Source organism: Mastigoproctus giganteus, chromosome 6 (genome assembly GCF_048544385.1).
Source record: "Mastigoproctus giganteus isolate SK-2022 chromosome 6, ASM4854438v1, whole genome shotgun sequence".
Taxonomy (NCBI): Eukaryota; Metazoa; Arthropoda; class Arachnida; order Uropygi; family Thelyphonidae; genus Mastigoproctus; species Mastigoproctus giganteus.
The window spans coordinates 67,962,009-67,980,590 of NC_143580.1; the positions used below are offsets into that span (position 1 = coordinate 67,962,009).

Below are 18,582 nucleotides of genomic sequence, written 5' to 3' on the forward strand. Positions count from 1 at the left end.
TTCGCTCATTTTCACTCCGAGTCGGACTGTGTCTACTAATACCGGATCATCCCTACTCCTAGCCTTAGGAGGAAAAGTGCTAACTCAAGCAGCAAGTAGTGTCGAATTTCTAGAAGTATCCTCGATGTGAACCTGAATTTCAAAAAAACATGTCTAATTTCAATACACCAAAGCCCTCTATGGTATAAAAATAGATTTGTTTTTAAATTCATAATAAAGAAGTCATCAGGAAATACATCGCTACTTGCTTCAGTAGTGTACTCTGTCATGCTTCAGAAGTTTGGTCTGCCACTTCTCCCATCATACTCAAGAAATTATGGGGTCTGGAATTCCGGGTGCTGAAGTTGGCCAACGGGTGCCCGCATCAGACCTACTCTACAGCCAGGATTACAGTTTGTTCTAACCTTGGGACACGTCCACAGGATCTATACGCTGAAAATATTGCACCGTATATAATATGTCGTAAATTGTGCGTGTCGTGTGGTCGATTTTCTGTTTGCAGGACGAAAAACCCGAGTTTCCGGCAGGAAAAAAACCATGACACCGACTAACTCAGACACATTGTGAAAACGGCCCATAAAAATAGCTTGCGTCATTAACGGAATTCAAACTCTGGTGTTTTCATCCGGTTTGGGGAGGACGACAACTTTATCAACTGTGCTATCCACAAGAGCTTTTATTATATTGGCATTGTTTTAGTAAATTCACGTCACTGGGAGCCTTCTGACTATATTTTTGAATGGAAATTCGAATCCCGTCGATGACGCGAGGAATTTTATGGGCTTTTTTCACTCCGTTGCTGAGTTAGTCGGTCTCATGTGTAAATAGCAAGGTTTTTTTCCCCCAGAAACCCGGGCTTTTTCGTCCAACAAAGCAGGCAAATCGACCAGAGAACACACGCAATTAACAAACACAATACACGCGGTTTATTTGATGAAATAACTTTTCGGGTGATAAGAGAACTGTATTCTCATTTTCTGTAAATTGATTCCGATCAGGCCAGAATTGTATAGACCTGGTTCTACGCAGATAAGAGTGAATTCGGTCTATCCTCCCCAGGTCACAATATCTCATTCCGGTTGAATACCTGTGGGATGAAATGGAACGAGTTCTTCGGAGTAGGAGTTCCTCAACCATACGTTTTGCAACAACTGTTGGTTGCATGGACCAGCATCTCTGTGGCATGCTTTCGACAGCTGGTTGAGTCTGTGCCACGACGAGTCCAGGATGTTCTGAGGGCTACGGGGGAGGGATCTACATGACATTGGTAGGTATGCCTAATAAAATGGCCACTCAGTGTATGAATACTTTGTATCCTGGAAGGAAATATAATCAACGGTCCAAGTAAATTATTGGGGTAGTAGGAACTATTTAGAAATTTAATTAGTTATTGAGGAAGTCAGAATTGAAAAAAAAAAAAAAAAAAAAAAGAGGGGAGTGTACAATGAAGATCATACACGTTGAGAGAGAGGTGTATCTTTTAAAATATATTCAACACGTGACAGTTTTCAGCAGGATGTTCAAATGGTATTGGGACTTAACATCAAACGTCGTCCGACAGCCATTCGCGAGAGGTGACTGGTTTTCTCTGTAAAAATTAGAACAGGTATTATAGGCGACCATCTTCTGGGACCACCGTAGCCTTAGAATCCTTTTAACAAGTCTCAGAGCCAATCTAGTTTCGGTTCCCATCCTTAACAGGCTGAGACTGTGGGGTCGGTTCCTGCCCACACAAATGTTGACTCATCCATCTAGCAGCTATACGAATTCTAACTCCGCTGTGAACAAAATGAAATCCAAATTTACTGTGGACAAAAAAGTACAGGGAAAACCTACTCGTAAAGAGTCCCACCATCAACCCCATATGAACATCGCTCTTCCACTCATGTAGTCTTTCTTAAATATCCCCCATATAAGGGCACTTCATTGTGGACACCACATGATTAGACACTATTTGTAACTTACGTTATTTTATCTATTAGTATACGCTGAAAGGACAGAATTCATGGGCTACCTGGTTTGGGCAACGCGACGCTGTCACCCCTTTCGCTAGTGGACGAACTCACCGCTTGGCAGGCTCACTGCAATCACGTAAACAATAATTCGATGTTAGTATGGATAAACGTCGTGAGTTAACCGACTGAAAGAGGGATGATAGTGGGTGGCCAACGCATGGGTCACTCTATCGCGGAGGTGGTACAGAAATTGCATTATCCCCGTTCGACAGTTGTCAAGAGTGTATCGGGAACACGCCATTTCCGGAATAACACAATGGCATATGTCACTGTGGACAGCGCTGTGGGTGGAGAAAAGTGGTGGATGAACGTGGCCGTCGACGTCTGCCTCGCATTGTGTCAAAGCGACAGTGGCACAAATCACCGCCGACTTCAGAGGGAGGTGCCAGAAAAGTCTCCACCAAGATCATCAGGCGATCGTTAGCCGCAATACGTTATGGGACCCGCCGACCTACCAGAGTCCCATTGCTAACACCACAACAGACGACTCTACGCCTTAACTGGGCGAAAGAACATCGGCACTGGACCTTGGATGATTGGAGACCAGTCTACTGGTACGATGAGTCACGTTTCCAGTTATTTCGAGCGGATAGGAGGGTGCGTATCTGGTGGAAACTGCACGAATCTGTGCACCTGTCATGTCAACAAGGAACTGTTCAGGCAGGCGGACGGTCGGTAATGGCCTGGGGCGTGTTCCACTAGCACACGTTGGGATCTCTGGTACGTCTAAGTGCATCTCTGAACGGTCCAGGTTATGTGTCCACCCTTGCAGACCATCTGCGTCCCTTCATGGTCAATAGACTCACAGGGCAATAGACTCTTCCAGCAGATCCGCTTCTCCACAGAGCCGTGGTGACTAGAACATGGTTCGAAGAGCATTCCGCTCATTTTACTACCATGGAATCCCCCCCCCCTTGACCGGACATGAAGCCTGTGGAGCATCTTTGGGATGCTGTGGAAAGGTCCTTTCAAACTTTGGATCCTCCACCCACGAATGCGACGGAATTATAGACAACGGTGGCAGCAAGCATGGATGGAAATACCTGTGGAACACTTTCGTCAACTAGTGTACTACACTCGGTGTACAGTATTTAATTAGAGTTTAATTTTTATTTATTCACTCAAACCAAAGAAGGCACTCAAACCCCTGCGCACAGTGCAGATTTTTGGCTAAGTTAGAATAAGCTTTAAAAGGACAAAAACGTCCAAGAATGTTTTGATCAACAGCAGAAAGAAGTTTTTTTTTTAACAATGTTATACCTATTTAAATTGAATAGAAGTTGTATGTACTGTTTATAATGTTTTCAAAGTTGAATAATTATGCGTGGTTGCCAGTCTGGAGCACCCCCCCCCCTTTCCATGATCAATTGGTACTTTCCGATCAAGAAGTGACACAGACTGGTATATAAGGAAGGCACATGAATCACAGAGGTTAGTGGCCTTTTCATGGCGCGTAGAACCAATCTGAGTGATTTCTATAGGAGTGTAATTGTCGAATGTCACATTGCTAAGTTTTCGACTCGTGTAATTGTTGATAGCGTACACCATCTAAAGTCGACAGTCTCTGGTGTTATCATTAAATGGAAGCATGATTGAACCAGCACCATTCAACAACGCACAGGAACACCACTAAAGTTCACTTCACGTGACCAGAGGATACTCGGAAGATCAGTACCATAGTCTCTGACGAGACTGTGGTACTGAGTTGTGATACTGTGTTGCACTGAGTGGCAATGACGTCACAGAAACCAACGTGAGTACGGATGCTTTTTGGGGGACAGTTTATATTTAAAGCTGCCCTTATGACGCCTTCTGAGAGCATCACCATATTTTTGCTTAACGAAAGAAGAAGAGACATCTCAGATATTAAATTTGTGCATTAAGTTTCAAGTATTTATGCATTTTGCTGTATATTTTGAATTCGTTGATTTTTCATCGCAGAAGTGGTGCTGTGTGTGAAAGAGAATTGCACGGTGAGCATCGCAAACGCGAGACCACTCACGAGGATGAGCTTATTAAAATAATATGAACTGTATTCGTGGGTATAAAAACATCACGTGGTAGGCACCTGCAATCAGTTTCGATGCACTACTCTTAAATATTTAACAGAAACATACTCTGTTTTTACATACACTGCTTCGCCTAAATTAATCTTCCCATAAATATTTAATAAATCAGTTTGTGTGATGGCATCTTACAAGTCTGCATAATTTTAGCCAAAAGAAGACAATTTTTTTTTTGTTTGATATTTTTCGTACCACTCGGTTATGGAGGCCTTGAACATGTAGGGCAACGCTTTATTCTGTATGTAGCAACGAGAGAAAACCGTTTTCTACTTCGTGCATTGATCTCATATTGTAAAGGCCTTCACCACGAGTTGCTTAGGTATTGAACACTCGATGTCGAACTATAAAACATTATTGTACACCTTTTATTCATACCATAGTATGGATAATGGCGTCTCGCTACTGAACTGTCATGGTCTTCGAAATGCTTTCCCACCGATGAGACCCAAAAACAGTTGAAGCTATATGGACCTTGTGAACCTTGAGTCAAGCTGTTTTTGGCTGATAGAGTGTGACTCCCTTTTATTTCAAAGGTCCACTTTACTGTTCTACTTATGCTCTTTCCCTAGTATAAACAGTAAACTTATTTATTTTATCTTTTCTTTCTATACTTCAGCTGTTTGGAAATTTTACAGGTTGAAATACATCTTATAACTGATGATGGGTTTAAGTTTGCTTATTTGCATTAATTTTTGATTATTAATATCCTAAGCTCAACGAAGGTAGGCTTACCAGAGTTATGCAGATTCCAACAACTTTTGATTCCTTATAAAGCTGTATTGCAGAAAAAGCAAGTATTATTGGTAAATCGCATTCGTTATAGCAATTGTCGAATCTAATTTTAAATTATGATTAGCATCATTCCTAAATAAATTGTGGCAGTTTAATTTAGATCACAATACGTATAATACTGAACAGAACATTGGAGTCATTATATATATTTATATTTGATGGATAACGCGAGTCAGTAAACTTTGAGTTGGGCGAATTTGAAATTCTGCAATATTCACCACAGTCGTGTTAACCGTGAAGTCTCGTGCAAACTAAATCATGATTAAACGACTGACCACTGGGTGTCAGTTCCTTCAAAATGAGTAATTGATGGTAAATTAAGATAATTTATATGTCATATTTATTAACTGTTTATGTATTAATGTTGAAGTAATGAGAAATCCTTTCTGGGCTGTGGTACGGATCAGCGATATCGTTAATTATTGGTTGTGGTCACGAATGCTGTTGCTGATGTGTTTGCGAAAGCGTGAATAGATGAAAAGATAAGAATAATTTACTACTATAATTAATAGTTCCTCGTGTCGCCTAAATGACATAAATTTTATTTTGTGTATTGGATTTGCGCAGTAATTATGGGCCTCCACTTCTCCACACACTTGATCGTCAGAAAGCCGCAGAATCCTTTTGCTAATTTCAATGTTATGTGCAAATATTGTTAATCTTTCTTACATATCATACAATCTTAAAGAGTATCACTGCTCTGACAGCTGTTTCAGCAACATTCACCTCATTAGAGAGCTACTCGACAGTGCTAGGTGAAACACTGGCAAGGGCCATTATAAAGAACTTATTTTACTCACGTTTCTCCTTGTAGATGAGCGCATTAATTGCATCGTTTGGAGGTTATTAACCACAGAGAGAAAAGATTAGTCCTCTTGGTTAAGATGCATCGAATACGGGTTCTTGGAAGATCCACTGAGACCGCTTCCTTCTTTGTTACCAAACATGAATAGACGTGCCCTTCCTGAGAGATTTCGGCCTGCCCAAACGTTGCCTGACGTCCAAAATCTTGACTGTGACTTCATCTGCAGCACACCAAAAGTGAGCTATTCTGAGGGCTTTCCTTGTTTCCAATCCGTTTGATGGCTGTTCTTCCAGTAGGACCTTTTTGTCTAGTTGTTGGCCTGCCTTGGCTGTTCGTCTGTGGACGGTTTGTCCCCACTTGATTTCGAATGTGTTTGTCACCAAAGTAACAGCGTTTTCGTATTCATTAACTTGAATATAAAATATTCATCAACAAAGATGCATAAATAACACATTAAACACAAACTTATATATGTATACAAACTTTTGTATCTACGAGATATGATATTAAGCTAGTTAAGCACATAGAAATGGCTACTCCAAAGAGTACCCGTTTCTATGCACGTGCTTAACTGCTTTTCTTGTACCTTTCTAAACGTTAACCATTACATATTACCTTCATATAAACGTTTTCACACTTATTTCCAATTAACTCGCTATCAGAAGTGATTAAACAAATATTTGTACACGTGTCTCAGGACCCATCACGTTGCATCAACCCTACGGCATGTTATAGTAAGTAGATTAACATGGAAGCAATTATACAAAGTATTATTTAATTCAGTTTACACATTCGTTCAATAACATCGGCTCTCTTCTCTCTAATATATTTAATTTAATGCAGGAAGATTGTAAGATACAATGTGATCGAATCTGATTTATAGAATACCTTGCAATTTGTTACCGTGTACTTGAAAACATATTAAATTTAAGGTGCAGGGAATTCCTCGGTGGATGACAGTTGTGGGTATTATATCGAGATGTTTAGCAAGTAATTACATCGCGCTTTCCTTATTCCTTTTGTCAAGTGAATTCAGAAGTAGTTGTAACCAAATGCGAAAATCTGGCAAAGAGAATTAAAGTTTTATCTTGTCAACGGATGGGGGATTTAAATCTCATCTTTATAAGCTAATTACGCACGCATACATTCGATTTTCGATCAACTGAAAGTAGTGGTGAAGGGTATTCACTTTCATAATTTTCTAAAATTACATTAAAGATTATTGCAAAGTTACAAATTGTAAGGGTCTGGCAAATGAGATTTTTGGAATAAACAGTTAGGATGTGCACTTAATGAATGAACTCGTCCAAACAGCGCCCTCTATGACCGATATGTAATACAGGTATTGGATACTGAACGTGAGGCAGGAACGGTGGCTGGAGTTCCCATGTTGTTAACACAATGGAGACGTCCAACTTGTGGTAATTCAGTTGTTGAACGCAGTAATCAGCAAACATACACTGAGTGATCACTGACCACCTACCTAATGCCGTGTTGGGCAACCGTTCGCACGGATAATAGCCACTATTAACCTAGGCATTGACCTCCACTAGATGTCTGAATAGATCCGTACAGTTCTTCAGCCATGCTACCTGCAAGGCTTTCCACAGCGTCGGAATACATGACAGTTGCGTGTCCATACGGCTCGCTTCCGTACCAAAACATCCCACAGGTGTTCAGTCGGATTGAGGTTAGGCAAATTTGGTGGCCAATCAAGATGGGCGATATCTTCACTGTTCTTCGAAGCACTCGTGCACAGTGAGGGCACAAAGATACGGCGCCTTGGAAGATCTCGTTTCTTTCCGGGAAAAAATGCAACATGGCAGACTGCACATGGTCTCCTAAGAGCTGCTGGTGGACCTCACCAGTGAAACTTCGGTCCATATGTACCAGAGGTCCTAGAGTTCAGAGATCACTGAGTGTATAGTAACCGCGTATAAGACGAACTATTTGAAATGCGCCACAGACTTCCAGTAATGTAAGTACACAAGAACAGAGGAATTTCTCCTTGTTGCTGTTGTACAAGAATATGAAATCTCACACAATCCTTGACACCCGGGTTCTGCTGAAGCAGCATATGCAAAGAGTTGTGAAACGTCTTCCTAAAGCCGCACTGACTTGTTGCACTCTGATTACAACAGCCTGGAGGAGATCATCATGAATTGGTTTCATCTGCAGTTATTGGCATTCTACGCTGAGGGCTTTTCTGAATTGTTTATTCCAAAATTTTGTTTCATTAGAAGCACCCTTATAATACTACAGCAACTGTAGCGTGTTACAAATTCTAATTCCTCATTTTATATAATCAAAAGTGCGACGCGGAGAAGCTAGTGAATGACCTTGACCCGCTTGTTGAGTTTCTCCGGACTATAGTCGCGTCAGATTGATGCCACGTCTGTGTAAACAAGATCGCTTTTAACAAGAAGTTATCACTAGCGCTTTCGTTATGTTTTTTTTATAAAAAATGGAATTTTTAAAGTAAAAATAAAAGTAAATTTTAAAAAAATTAATTTAATTTAAATTTTTTAAATTTTAATTTTTAAAATAAATGAAGATAGTTAAATATCTTAGTTTAAATGTTAATAAATGCAAATTTATTTAGATGATTTTTTTTAACGATTTGACTCTTTACTTTTGAGATTGAATAATCAATTTTATTCAAATGTTGTGGCAGACAATTTGAATAATAATAATTAAAAAAAAAGTTCTGGAAAAAGGTGTAATATTTGATACAAAAAAAAAATTAAGTAACAAAAATTTTGGGGTATTTATTTCTGTAAGCCATTTAATTTATATTTATTTAAATTTTATCCTAGATATTATGTTATGCAGTAATTTAAAAATACAACTGTATAATATAGAATCACTATTTTTGAAAATTAACTATAAAAATTTAAAGCTCAAAATTATTAAAATGTTATTTGACCATACGTGCAGCAGAATTAACGTTTCCTTCACAACGAGTTGCGCTGTTATTGCACTATTGAAAAACAAATGGTTAATCTGTCATTTATTTAACATTGCTGCGACATCCTGTTTCAGGACTTGCTGATCCCTCATATATTCTTTTTATTAAGGGGGTGTTTTATACATTTTGACGAAACTCTAAATCAAAACTTATTTTATATATTTATTTTTTAATATCTACTGGTGGTTTCTTTGTTTATCTTTAGGCTTATCATATTTTAGAAACGATGAAGTATGCTTTTTATTTCTGCGTTTTTCGTGTCTGTTTACAGTTTATATCAAAATTGCTTTGTGGGAAAAGAATTCACAGCAGGGATTTTCTTTGCTTGTTTCTAATCTGTGTTTCATGCCCACGGTAATAAAAATCTTATATATAATTCAAGAAGGGATGTCGTTTACCTCTTCTACCAGGGAATGGTGTTTACAAGTAGCGTTATTAATTTCAGCTCTTTTTTAAATTAATATCTAACATTATAAATACACTTGAAGTCCAATTATATGAATAATAAAATGCATTTGTCTTTCATATTTTAGAGAATCGCTTTCTTAATGGCATCCAAACAGGCAGACTGAACTGGGTTAACGTAGATAATTATTCACTTTATCTAGAGTGCAGTTTCTTATTTTGTTTTTGCTCATGCCAATATATAATCAACTCTTTCCCTCTCATACAGAGCAGCATTTTAAACGATTTTAATTATTAAATTTAGCGTTAAGCACGGGCTTACATTTTCTCGAATGGCTAATCATGCAGATACTTCGTAAAATAATTATTATTTTAATTATTTATTACCGTAATTAATTAATAAATTTCAGCTGCATGATTTGATTTTGGAAAGTCTATTAAAAGTATAATATACTATATTTTAAATAAATGAAAAATACGTTGAGTTTATAGCCAGTATAGGGTTTATCCACACAAAATGCAAACCAGTTTGCAATTAAAATTAAAAGCGAATACAGAATTTAATTAAATCTAGTACTGAAAGTGTTCAGGGGTCGGTAATGAGATTTACTTGAAATATAAACTAGCTTTTGTGAAAAATATTCTTATTGAGCACCCACTCCAGATTTTGCTGTGAGTTTTTCTTTCTTTCTTTTTTTAAATTTAAACTTAGCTTGGAATATATTCAATATATAGCCATCTTTAATTCGTTTCAGTTTTTCCACAAGGGCTCGCATTTTATTTTGAAAAATGTATTAATCGTGCTTTCTAATATATATATATATATATATATTTTTTTTTTGTAGTTCTAGACGTTTTACTAGAGTTCCAATACGTGCCTTACAATTAGTCTTTTTTGAAGAATTTTTAAGGAAAGAGCAATAAAAATTTCACTTGAAACTGTTAATCGTTGCTACGGCTTTTTTAATGTGTCACTCCGACTAAGTTGGAACAAGCTTCGCCATTACTCAGCGGACCATTAGTTACGGGAAATAGCCAGTCGACTATTAGTTCGTGAAACTCCGTCGTAAACGTGCACGAGGGCCTAGATTTAAGCGGTGTAAAATGCTGCGAAATGCCCAACACGTGATCTGAAAACTCTACAGCAAAATTAAGTTTTGTTTTGGAATTTTAGCGTGGAGGCTATTAATATGGAGGGACAGAAATGGCAAGTTTGTTTTATTTCGTTCAAGTGGGCCAAGAATTCTAAAATAAGTGAATAAGTTCAGGTCAGTGGTGCGTTATACCTTCATGGTGCCCAAGGCAAAATTGGGGGCCCATATAAAGAAAAAAAAAACTAATAAAAGAACATTTTCAATTTCATTTTATTGTGATAACAAAACAAACAAATATGACATAAGAGCTAAATATAAAATTTCATCAAAATCTGTAAAAACATTTTTTTGAAAAAAAATCGTAATTTTCAAATTAACCTTCAAGTTCTACCTTGGCAGGTAGAAAGTTCAGTTTCCGATAAAAATCACTTAAAAATATTAGTAAAAACCCCAGCGTTTTTGATTCAGGTTTTGGTAATCCAGTCGGATTCTTCTAGATAGGTTATACTAAGGTGAAAAGCGATTTTTCTGTAATGTGAAGAATTATTTTTGTATATAAAAATATATTGTATTATTTAAATTAACTGTAAATCATGTTATATGTTTATTTTCTTAATTTTAATTACCATTAAACTTGTTAAATTTATTCTAACACCTTTTGTTTTGTAGGATGACTGTTTAAATAGCGAGAATCTTTGCTATTGTTATTCATATTTTGGTAACAGTAATTTGTCATTTACAGCCAACTTATTAAAAATATGGTGGCTGTTTCTCCAGGATTTTCTCTGAAAAATTTTGTTGCATTTTCAGTTTATATCACTACGCCATTCTTAAGAAACTGCGCACTTTTATGTACTTCCACGAATGCTGTCTACTGCTGGATGCTGAAGATAGTTCTCCATTGGTAGACAGCCATTTGTCTGTTCAATACCACTTCAATTAGCTACATTCTGAAGCAGTTTCTGTAATTATGTATTAATGTCAAATTAATTCACTATGAAAAGCACTTACCTCCTGTTGACTCTTGTATTACAAGCCCATCATCTCTTCTCCAAGAAACAACGGAGACATACTCCTTCACAAAGCTAGGCACGTGACATCTCATAACGGCCGTGTTGCCCTTGGTAACGAACACATCATACACTTGAGCCTCATAGTACTGCACCACGGCTGGAAAAGGAAGAACAGAAGATATTAATATCATCGAGATGACAAATTACCATTTAGATTACACTCTGTATGTTCGTCTTATAATCTCTCTCTACTGAGTTAAATTAATTTCATCTATCTATCACATTTTAGGGGTCGCGTCATTTCTTAAATCAACGAGGACATTACCCACTTCTGTGTCAATAGTGGCCGGCATGAAATACGATCTTACGTGCACGCGAGCCAAGTCGCGAGACTGTTACTCTTATTAAAAATCAATCTTATCTCATTGTTCACCTCGTAAAGATGCCTTTCCCTCTTAACCACCCCCCCCGTTTCCATCATCTCCGGTTTGCTATCTGAACGATACACACTGATATTCCACTTGGTTCTTTCCATCGCGTCATCATGAGTTTTTGGCGAAGTTCCAAGTCTGTCACTTTGATCTGAGATCATATGCAGAAATTTTAAAGTTCTTTGCAGGGCGAAGATTGTGCGTTCTCGCCGAGGGAGAGCTCCAGCAGCCAAGTGATGACGGTGTTGACGAATTACAAAAGCGACAGAGAACGGAAGCATGGTCGTCAACGAATAAAGACATGCAAATCAGGCGGAAAAACGCACGATTTGCATTTATTTTTTTTACTAAGATGGAATAGAATCTATTAGTTGTACATCATGAATACCTTGGCCAAAGAGAGGCCTGGGGTACATTAACTAAAAAGGCGCTTTGATCGTTTGTATTCACGGCGTGTCGAGGTGATTGTGTCCGTATGTGGAATTGACTTATTCTTTTGAATCATTGCTGGTGGTTTGAATGCATAAGAAAAAAGATGGCTTGACAATAAGAAGTCGGAAGAGAGTCATAACAATGACAGACAGCGGATGCTTAACTCTTAAACACAATTACTTATCAAACTGGTGAGTGCACACTTGTGAAGAAAGACGCGAAAATCCTGTTTGTGTGCATCTCAATTTATGAGGGTCATTAAGTATTTATCCGGCCCTAGAAGTATTTTAAGTTAGGGATTCAATATCATGTATATATACTACTAAATGGCATAAGTTAATGTATATTTATTTGTTTTTCTAGAGCTATGAATACAGCTAGGGGTAGTATGCTGGAGAAGGTTAAGGTCCCATCCATTACAAGATTTCTTCATTTACAAGGTAAAGAAGCAAAACAATCCATAAGGAGATGAAAGCTGGACATGGCAGTGTTTGTCCATCTTGCATGGTGACCCAAGAGAAGGAAGACTCATCTCAGCCAGGAACTCTGCCATTTTGGCTAAAGTGAAAAACAGCTGGTCCTTGAAGACAGAAGCGCGACTATGATATTTTATGAGAAAATGAAGCGAACATTATCCATCGGTCTGTTCACAGCATAATGCATAAGTTCCTGCACATGTCTAAGGTGGTAGCCCGACGAGTTTCGAGATTGTTGGCGCCTGCTCATTAGCTACACAGGAAAGAATGTTCCACACAATTGTTGAAACTTTGTAGAGAGAATACTGATGATTTTTGACAAAATTGTGATACTGGATACATCAAACTGGATATGCAAACAATACAAACATTCATCTTCAACTCCAAAAAGCCAAGGTTCAGTTGTCTGCCAATAAGGTCACGTTGTTAATCTTCTGGGTGTCCCGAAAAGCTTCAACACCACTGGGGACTACTACAGAATCATCTTGAAAAAGTTCAAGAGAGGTTATCAATTTGAAGAGACGCAGAAGCTATCCAGAGGTATTCTTCTCCTAACTGACAATGACCCCTGCTCTTCAATTGACTTTGCAATCAGGTGTAGCTTTGAACTTCTGGAGCACTCACCTTATTCTCTCCACTTTCAGACTTTTTTTCTCTAAATTGAAGAAACCATTATGGAGCTGCAGATTTCAGACAGATGAGGAAGTTATTAATGAAGTGGAAGACTGGTTTTCTGCTGAAAAGGAGGGGTTCTGTTGAAGAGTCCTCAAAGAGGACTCTTCAAGAGTCCTCTTTGAAGAGTCCGCTCATCCACAAATAGGAAAAATGTATACCACTATAAGGTGACTAGGCAAACATAGAGAGAGATAATTTCCAGCCAAGTTTCAAATTCTTAACTCAAATATATCTAGGTGAGGGTAAATACTTATTGACCGACCCTCACCAGGAACCATATAATAAAAGTAATTAGTAGTACTGGTAATAGAAATATACTCGGTATTGAAATATACAATAAAATGTTTCTATAAATTTGTCATAAATAGTATCTAGAACTTGGACAACACTAAAAAATGTCATCATGTTTGATGCAAATCCATGGAAATAGCATTCAAGTTTCGAAGCTGAAGCGCCTCTTGCTGAAATGTTTAAAACTCTACAACAAGGATATGGTGGGAATTCGATGTAACACAGTTTCAATGCTAGTGAAAAAATTACAAGACTTCTTAAAGATGCAGGACTGTAGTTAGCTAATTTCAGACAGAAATGGGAAGGTTTTCAGCCCACACAACATGCAAATCGACCAGCGGACGCACTCCTAGAGACAGAATACACCAGTGCAATATGATCTAAGTGCTGAGGCACTATAAAATACCAACAGCCGCATGTTTGAGTCAACTTGATAACTCGAAACACGGTGATATTCTTATAGTCTCCATGTTGTGAAAGTTCGCTTGATCTCTTTGGCCATTCCGGAATGTAAATAGAAAATTAATTTAATGGTAGCACAAAATGGTTGACTGGATTTTGTTCAACGACCTAACAACAGCTAAAAAATACGGATTGCTGCTGAAGAATGTTATTTTGAAAGAAAGTTGTTGAAAGGTACACATTCACTGATTTTCTCGGGAAGAATCATTCCAGAAACTTTTTGAATGTACTACGCACAAGATTTAAGTGTTGATCTGAACTTCCTCGTGAATAGCGAGGTTTTGCTTCTTTGCTCTCTCTTTTTTTTCATTATATTGAGTGCATCTGAGTAAATGTATTAATATGTGAATATAATAGGTAATATAATATAATGACCGCTGTTTTTTTAGTTGCATATCTACGATTGTTCTCTGATGATTAGCGCTGGTTGGATAAGAACGTATTATCAACTGGAGAGAAAAAAAATCCACTTCATCCCTTCCACGTTAAAAAAAAAAAAAAAAAAAATTCAGCTCATTTAAACTGGGCCAAAGTGCACGTTGATCAGAAGAATAGGGGAATATATTAATATTCACTGAAGAAAGTAATTTAATTTGCATGGATCCGATGGCCAATATTTTGTCAGGCGAAGAAAGTGAAAATTCCATTATGATGGCCCGAGACAGACGGTACTGAGATGCGCATCTGGCGGAGAAGTAAGAGCGCATCATTTCTTAAATTACGCTAGGTGAAAGAGACCTAATATGATCTCTGGTCGTCATGCCGTTTTATATTTCAGAGGAAAATGAACCGCTAATAGCTCCATCCACATATTTAAAACCTTCCAGGGCTTCCCAATTTTTCTATTGTTTTGCGCTTTTGTTTTTTAAAAAGGAAAAAACATTGGCGAAAGGGAAACCTAAAACCTGAAGAATTCCAGATTTTGTATAAAGTTATTGTTTTGAAGAAGAGGAATTCGCTCTTATTGACATGTCCTCTTAATTTCTTTCAATTTTTTTGCTTTTCGCTCTTTTCGGCTGTAATTTTCAACATGTTCGGGTACTAATCCGAATCCATGATTCAATGAACTAACGGAGGTCATTTCAAGTCCCATCTACTTATATATGGAGGTACATGGACCTCCACGTACCTGATTTTCATATTGTTAGGATCAAATTGTTAGAAACACTAAGAGAAGTGTAAAAAGTTACCGTTTATTGGTAACTTTTTACACTTCTACATAATGCTCAGGGATTATGGTCCTCTCATCATTAAATTTATGAAATTAAGTTTCGAATGCAGTAAAAGTCTGCTAGAGATAACAGATTCTGCTTATAGTCAAATTGAAAGTTAAAAGTTCATAAATGCTGAATAAAACTGAAAGTTGTATCCTCTCTGGTGGGAGTCTGCTCGCTCCATCTTCCCCAATTCCCAATGTCTGCTGTTCACCTAGTGGCGTCTTCTCTGTTGAGTTGTGTGCTGCGAAGAGTTTCAGCTTGGACTATATTCTGATTAAGTGGTCTTATACGCTTGATAGACTGCTGATGATGGTGGACTTAAATTGGTTTATCTGGACTTGCTGCTAACGATGTTTTCAGCTTCCAAGATGTACCTCGTGTGGAGAGTGCATCTTTGGTGAACCCATCACTTCTTTTAGACTTCATTGAATTAAGTCAGCTAACGTGAATTCTTTTTGGTGGCATCTTCGTTAAAAAAAAGTTTTGTACTTCATTAATGTGCGCGTTTTATAATCGATAGACTGATGTCGTTTTAGTGAGCTTCCTATCTAATGGAGTTGTAGTTCCTGATCGCCTTTTACTGGACTGGAATAACCGGATCTGTCTTTTAAATAGATGTATTTATGTATAAAATATAAGTGGATTCATGTATCTGAGTCTCTAGGTACGATATTGTATGATATGGTGGGGATGCTAGTTTTTGGTTGGGAACTCCTAAACAAATAAGAACAAATCTCCAACCACTTCACTCACTCGTAATCTATGCTGCAGCAAACACTAAGATAAATTTAGCAAATACAGTTGATATAGTTATCCACATATGAATGTTTCACACAAGACACGGCTATTTGCATAAGTCTGACGTGTCAAATTATAATGCTTTTATTATGCTTTCTCACGCTCCAATCATACAAACTTGTTCCATAACTTTGAAGTATGAAAAGTAATAGCACAAGCACCACAAGGGTTGATAAATATGAGTTACATTTGCAATAAAAATTCTCCTGAGAAATTATTGCAGTTTTTAAAGAACGTACTATAGCAAAACGTTTCGTATTTAGATGTATTTCACCACGATTAATCATTAGCTAGTATGATGAGGTCTCTGACTGCAAAACACTGTGTCGGTATATAATAATTAAAGGGAAATTAATTTTTAAGATGTTTCAAGTATTTAGAAAAATGTGGTAACGTTTATACTTTTCGTTTTATATAACGCTTTCTGTAATGCGAAATAAAAATGAAAAATAAATAAAGTTGTCTCTAAAAGCTATTTCATATTATTTTATATAGTTGGAAATGTATTACCATTACACTAAAACCATTTTTTAAACAAAATCTGTGGAGTTTAGATACAAAACAGCTATGGTGGTATGTGGAGACTGCGCAGTGTTGCTGCAGACTGCTGAGCAACACTGTGCACTATATGAAATTCATAATTAAGCGTTAAAACCAAATAAACGTTAAATTACAATAATTTTAATAAGAATAAAAATTAAATTATAAATTTTGAAGCTTAAAACAAAGCTTTATCTTCCTAAGGCTTAAAACAATTTTTAAGGTTTAAGAAAGTTTTAGGAAATTAATTTAAATTTTTCGATCTAAAGACAAATCCCAAAGGGTATTCAGAAACTTCGCCTGCATGATTAATAAGCTTAGTAGATTGAACTTACTCAGTTAAGGGTTAATATCATTAAGAAAACATTCAACGACATTTAGTATTCGCTTCAGACTACGAACAAAGAGCATTACCTCGTTATGGCAACAGCCAGTGACATCTTGATCGTTGTAAATACGATGATATTTGTTCATTACCAAACTAATGAAATTTTCCTTTACAACAGTACCTTCGACATCACTCTTGTTTAAACCAAATACCACGAATCACTGAACAGTGACATTTTTATGCATTCCTTCATCATTATAAGTTATTTAACAAATCAGAGTTTCGCTTACTCACTTACGTCAATTCGTTCGAACTTAAGGTTGTCTTCATTTAATCCAACTTCATTTAAAACGCATATTTAATAATTCATTCCAAGTCACCGGAATATTGCGTGAATGTAAAGTTTAATTTCGAGGGGAAATGGAGTGTTACCCTGTCTCATTAAATGTCTCCATCTCACGTGGATATCGCTAGTAGTGGCGTGACTACTTAAAGAGTGGACTAATGTCTCCAGGTAAGCTAATGAGTTAACAAAATTTTGGACATTTAGGACGCATGCGGAATTTGTAATTAATCTCTGACTAAAGTTCCATCGATGGATTTTTTTTAAAAAAAAACTTCCCACTTCCTATTTAGTTGCATTATAATCCGAAAATACACAATGCGTTATTTGAAATTACAGCTAGTACAGTGATTATGATCGCCGTTATTCCGAACTGCGCGTTAAAGGCTTGAATTCGAATCCTGTCTGGAAGATAAGAATTTTTTCACAGTGGCCGAGTTATCCGGTCTCGGGCTGTACGGTTTTATCATCAGAAACTAGTGTTTTTCGTACAGTAAACAGCGAAAACCGACCGAAGAATGCACGTTATTACGGACATAATATACTAACTCCTCATTGCCTTAGTTTTCTTGGTACTTAACTCACACACCACCACGAAGATAGCTATTTCTACGTTTCTTTTAAGAACAGACCCTCAAAAATGTTCAATGATAGTTTATTTATTAGGCTGTTGATGGATACAAAAAGAAAATCTGTATCAGCTGCTTTTAATCCCAATTTCAGGCACGTTATCTTCCGAGGTGGTTTCTGTTCTTATCCGTGTATACATAGCGCACTCTTTAAGCTTTCTAAGCGTGAAAATACGTCCAACCTAAGCAACTAAAAGTCTCGAAGGCTTCGAAGAGGGGCACGACTTTAATACTGGCTTGTCATTTTCAATTTCCGTTATTTCATCAGTTACTGCTCCCTTTGCTGGCAGTGTTCGCTCTCCCTCACGTGATCCGTAGCTCTGTTCACACAGAGGGAGCAAACAATAGCCAACACCAACCTATCAAATGTCAATTTAGCGATCCAGGAACCTAGGCGATAGCTATGTAAGCAAGAAATGAAGTGCGAAGTCGGAAATTTTCAGCACAAATAGTATTGATTCTCTGGAGAGCGTGCAAGAGAGGCACCTGAGGGAAAGTGCTAGTCTATATCGCAGTACGCTTATTTAAACAGTTAGCTCCTTTGTTCGTGAGACTCTACGCGCATAAATGTCAACGTTCTTAGTTTTCTTCAAATGCTATCTGCGTTTATATTGTGAGCCAGAGCTGGGTGTGCATGAGTTGCACGAGAAAATGGCATCGATACCATTCCATGTGTGATTGTTAAATCATGCGTCGGTGAATGTGTTCACTAGGGATCTCCACGTATGAGCCTGGTTATTGTCTGATGTTGACACACTCTTACTGCAACTGAGGAGTAGGCCTGATTGCACTCTTTGTCTAT

General features: G+C 37.5%; 1 protein-coding gene across 1 annotated transcript in view; it reads right to left on the reverse strand.

Annotated features, from left to right (window-relative positions):
* Window positions 1-18,582, reverse strand: part of LOC150084394 (cell adhesion molecule Dscam1-like) — a 687,198-nt gene that overhangs the window by 483,695 nt on the left and 184,921 nt on the right. Inside the window, 1 exon segment of the mRNA XM_090376030.1 lies at window positions 11,157-11,315. Coding sequence (XP_090232156.1) covers window positions 11,157-11,315 — 159 coding nt within the window.